This window comes from Eurypyga helias, unplaced genomic scaffold, assembly GCF_000690775.1.
Source record: "Eurypyga helias isolate BGI_N326 unplaced genomic scaffold, ASM69077v1 scaffold39163, whole genome shotgun sequence".
Taxonomy (NCBI): Eukaryota; Metazoa; Chordata; class Aves; order Eurypygiformes; family Eurypygidae; genus Eurypyga; species Eurypyga helias.
Window position 1 is genome coordinate 14,492 of NW_010242737.1, and position 4,830 is coordinate 19,321.

At 55.1% G+C, this 4,830-nt stretch overlaps 1 protein-coding gene across 1 annotated transcript; it reads left to right on the top strand.

Moving 5' to 3' along the window:
- Positions 1-149: 149 nt before the first annotated feature.
- LOC104507779 (inositol 1,4,5-trisphosphate receptor-interacting protein-like 1) lies at positions 150-1,425 on the top strand. Its single transcript, XM_010149166.1, has 3 exons — positions 150-209; positions 449-682; positions 1,006-1,425. Exons 1-3 carry the CDS (start codon positions 150-152, stop codon positions 1,423-1,425), a joined length of 714 nt encoding a protein of 237 aa, XP_010147468.1.
- Positions 1,426-4,830: the final 3,405 nt, after the last annotated feature.

Here is a 4,830-nt window from a genome sequence, read left to right on the forward strand (position 1 = left end):
TTTCCCAGTCTTCCCTCGCCCGGGGAACCCTTTTTCTGCTTCTCTGTAGCTCTCAGCCACGGAGCACACCGCTGCCGCCGCTGACTCTGGCCGACTGAACGCTGAACTCGGCAATTACTATAGGTGTCAGCGGGCAGCGCTGCGCCAGTATGGCCTGGGCCAGCAGCGAGTGCACATGCATCGCTGAGACTGGGCCAGACGAAGGCTGGGTGAGAAACACGGGCCCCCACAGAGGAAGGTCTGACCCTGCAACGAGGGCCTGGCATTTGGGTGAGCGCTGTGGGCAGGACACACGGCAGCCAGCTGTGCTGGGCCTGGGCACTGACCTTGCTGCCTGCCAGCTCCCTCATGCCCTCTCCTACCTGCCCCCATCTCTCTGTGGCTCCCCCCCCCGCAAAACCTGCTCTGACCTCCCAGCCCCACTGAACCCCTTTTCCCTCTTTTGCAGGACATGGCTCTGGTGTTAGTGTTGGCTTTCAGTGCGCTGGGTATTTTCCAGGTGCTACGGGACGTCAGAGAAGAGCTGGATGCGGATATATGCCAGCACATGCAGGAGCGTGTGGAGTGGCTGAGGCAGGAGATTGCTCAGCTGTTTGAAGAGATGGAGCAGAACCCCCAAGAGCCGAGCAGGCTGGACAGGGGAGCCCTGCACTTCATGATCTTGCAGGAGTGGCAGTTCTGGGTGTGTGCTGGAGGCCTGCTGCTGCTCTGCTGGCGGCTATTGTGGTGGCTCTGGAAAAGGAGTTGTGAGCCAGGAAGCAGCAGCAAGCATGGCCGCTCGAGAGGCCTTGAGGAGGAGGAAGAGGGAGAAGACCCATTATATATGGACAGGTTTCTGGATGAGTGCATGTGGCCGCTGCCAAACAGCCAAAGAACATGCGCGATGGTGGAAGAGCTGGTGAATGACCTCCTCTGTGCCTGCCGAATGCTGTTGGGGTGGGCGGCTTCATAGAAAGCTGGGACTGTGGCGATGACCTTGTCTACCGCCTGTTTGTGCCCCTGAAGCCACCTGCCGGGCACATCTTCCACACTGAGCTGGGCACCGAAGGGGAGACGCTGCTGAGGAACTGCCATCTGCATGTGGAGCTGGAGTGCATGTGCATAAGGGAGCAGTGGCAGGGAGATGTGCTCTGCTTCCTCCACCACCCTGAGGACGAGCTGATGAGCAGACAGGAAGCCAGCCTCCTACAAACCTTCTGCACCGGCTCATACCTCAACGTGCAGAAGACCGCCTTCTGGCTCCAGGAGCTGATGAGCATAGCCTCGGTTGCTCTGCCTCAGATGGCCACGTACAACTTCATGGTGCTACCCTCCCCATGCTTCTGGAAGCTCAAGCTTACTGACATCTTGGGGAAATCCCTCCGCATTGAGCTGATCTTGGCGGTGGAGGAAGGCAACTCGGAGACATTTGTGACCATGGAATAGGCAGAGGTCAGTGTCGCCAGCAGCGCGAGGTGGCCGGGGAGAGAGCAAGGCAAAGAGAGAGCATAAGGTGTCCAAGGAGGCTTGTGAAAGAGACTGTGTTACCCCTGGATAGTGACTGCCCACCCTCTTCATGAGACTCCATTCCCTCTGGGATCTGTAGTAGTAGTGATGTACCAATAAATGTTTCTCTACCAACGAGTTTCTGTGCAACACTTTTTGGGGGCGTGTGGGCTTTAAGTGCTGACTGCTCGGTTTCTCCGCGTTTAAATCTCCCGCGGTTGCTGACGGCAACGCCCAAGCCACGTCAGCCTCTCTCGCGAGAGCTTCTGGGTCCGGGCGGGCCTCGCAGCTCCTTCTCGGGTTTCCCTGGCTCTGGGAACGCCCTGGCCTGCTTTTTCTCGGTTTTCTCAGGCTTCCCTTGACCGGGGAACCCCCTTTTTCTTCCCTGTAGCTCTCAGCCACCGAGCACACCGCTGCCGCCGCTGACTCTGGCCAACTGAACGGCTAATGCAAGCCTGGTTTTATCCCTTTCCCCCTTCAAACCTAGTTTAAAGCTCTTTCAATAAGCCCTGCTGAATCCTGAGCAAAGACCCTTTTCTCTCTTTGAGAAAGGTTTACCCCATCTGTCACCAGCAGGCCTGACATCATGTAGACTAATCTGGGGTCACAAACCCCAAAATTCTGCCAGTTACGCCCTCATGGAGGGAGGTATTGATCAGCTGGGTCTTCCTGGTTTTTCCAGCTTTATTCCCTGCAACTGGAAGGGTAGAGGGAAAAGCTACTTGCACTCCCGGTCCCTTAACCCACTTTGCCAAGGTCCTGAAGTCTCTTTTGATCGCCTTTGGACTCCTTCTTGCACCTTTGTCACTGCCTACATGAAAAAGCAACGGTGGACAGTAATCTGAGGGCCATGCCAGGGCAGAAAGTTTTCTCGTCACATCTTTACCCATTCCCCAGGGACGTAGCAGACTTCCCGGGGGAAGATGGTTTGGGGAGCATGTTGGGCCTTCTGTTCCCCTTGTCCTGTCACTACAGGCCCTTGTAAAAAGACCACCTGCCAGATCCCTTGTCAGCCCCTTCAGGCACTGGAAGGTGCTATAAGGTCTCCCCAGAGCCTTCTCTTCTCCAGGCTGAACAAGCCCAACTCTCTCAGCCTGTCCCCATAGCAGAGGTGCTCCAGCCCTCGGATCATATTCGTGGCCCCCTCTGGATTCTCTCCAACCGGTCAATATCCTTCTCATGTTGAGAGCTCCACAGCTGGACGCAGCACTCCAGGTGGAGTCTCACAAGAGCAGAGCAGAGGGGGAGAATCCCCTCCCTCCACCTGCTGGCCACACTTCTGACACAGCCCAGGATACGATGAACCATCTCCCTGTTGTACGAGGGGCCTAGGGTTTTCTGGGGGGAAAGGCTTGGTCGCGGTTGCTCCTGGCCCCGGCCAGGACTCGTCAGCCACTGTTGCACAAGCTGGTGGCTCCTGGGGAGTCCCTCTGCTCCCCTGAGGTTTCCCCAGCACAGGAAAGCCCCCCATACACCACCATCCCCCGCTCTGCCGCGGGTCCCGCCGGCACTGCCTCCGGTGGGAGGAACCTTGTCCGCATGCCCTCCCCTCCAAGCAGATTTTGCAGTGTGGTTCCTCAAGAGAGGCCGATGGAGTAAGAACCCAATGCTGGCTTAGGGGAACTTGACAAAATGGGTAATGAAACAGATTATATGACACGATCACATTCCAGAAGATCAAACACCATAAACCAGGAGAGTCGAGCCAGGGTTTGGTCCCCTGCACGATTTCCCAACGTGAGCCAGAGGTCACCGCCTCCAGACTTAGATGCTGTAGAAATGCATAATTCACATCGTGCCCCCCCTGAGGGGATGGCAGGCAAGACAGTGCCACTGTTAAACTCAGTTTCTCCTGGGAGATATTTCAGACCAGCCTGCTCTTGCTCCTCAGCTGCTCTTCCTGGTGCATCCTGTATCTCTTTGCTGTGGGCCACAAAGCCCCCCTTGCTGTCTGTCTCTGCCCAGGTTTCCTTTTTGCAACCCTTTATCAGGTACATGTTATCCCCTGGACTAGTGCAAATCATTCAACACCATCCCACACAATATCCTTCTCTCTAAACTGGAGAGACATGGATTTGATGGATGGACCGCCCGGTGGATAAAGAACTGGCTGGATGGTCGCACTCAGAGAGTGGTGGTCAGTGGCTCAATGTCTGAGTGGAGACCAATAACGAGTGGTGTTCGTCAGGGGTCGGTGTTGGGACTGGTACTGTTTAACATCTTCGTCAGTGACAGATGGTGGCATCGAGTGCACCCTCAGCAAGTTTGCTGACGACACCGAGCTGTGTGGTGTGGCCGACATGCTGGAGGGAAGGGATGCCATCCAGAGGGACCTGGACAGACTGGAGAGGTGGGCCACTGCCAACCTCATGGAGTTCAACAAGGCCAAGTGCAAGGTCCTGTACCTGGGTTGGGGCAATCTCAAGCACAAGTACAGGCTGGGTGGAGAGTGGATAGAGGGCATCTCCGAGGAGAAGGACTTGGGGGTACTGGTGGATGAAAAGCTGAACATGAGCAGGCAGTGTGCGCTGGCAGCCCAGAAAGCCAACTGCATCCCTAACCATAAGTGGAAAAGCATGGCCAGCAGGTCAAGGGAGGGGATTCTTCCCCTCTGCTCTACTCTCTTGAGATACCACCTGCTGTTCTGTGTCCAGCTTTGGAGCCCTCAACATAAGAAGGATATCGATCAGTCGGAGCAAGTCCAGAGGAGGCCACGAAGATGCTCAGAGGGCTGGAGCACTTCTCCTGTGACGAAAGGCTGAAAGAATTGGACTTGTTCAGCCTGGAGAAGAGAAGGCTCTGGGGATTCTGAAGACCTGAGGGAGTCCCTGAAGGCACCCACAAGAAAGCTGGGTGGAACTTTTTACAAAGGCCTGTAGTGACAGGACAAGGGGTAATGTGTTTAATTGAAAGTGGGTAGATTTAGATTGGATATCAGGAAAAAGTTCTTCAATGAGAGGGTGGGGAGGCACTGGAACAGGGGGAGAGGAGGGCCATCCCTGGAAGTGTTCAAGGCCAGGCTGGATGAGGCTTTGAGCAACCTGGTCTAGTGGAAGGTGTCCCTGCCCATGGCAGGGGAGTTGGAAATGGATGATCTTTAAGGTCCCTTCCAATCCAAACCATTCTATGATTCTATCACCATGTTGGAAGGGCCAGCATGTCTGGGTGGCACAGGTTTCACACAGGCAGATAACTGACCATTGAAACTAAGCCCTGACCAACATCAAAAGTATTTTTTGCTTCAGGAGGGGAATGAATTTGAGCATTTATTGCATTTATTATGCTAATCAACTCTCCATTCCAGACACAATACTTTAAATGTGATTTTCCCATGCTTCTGGCTGG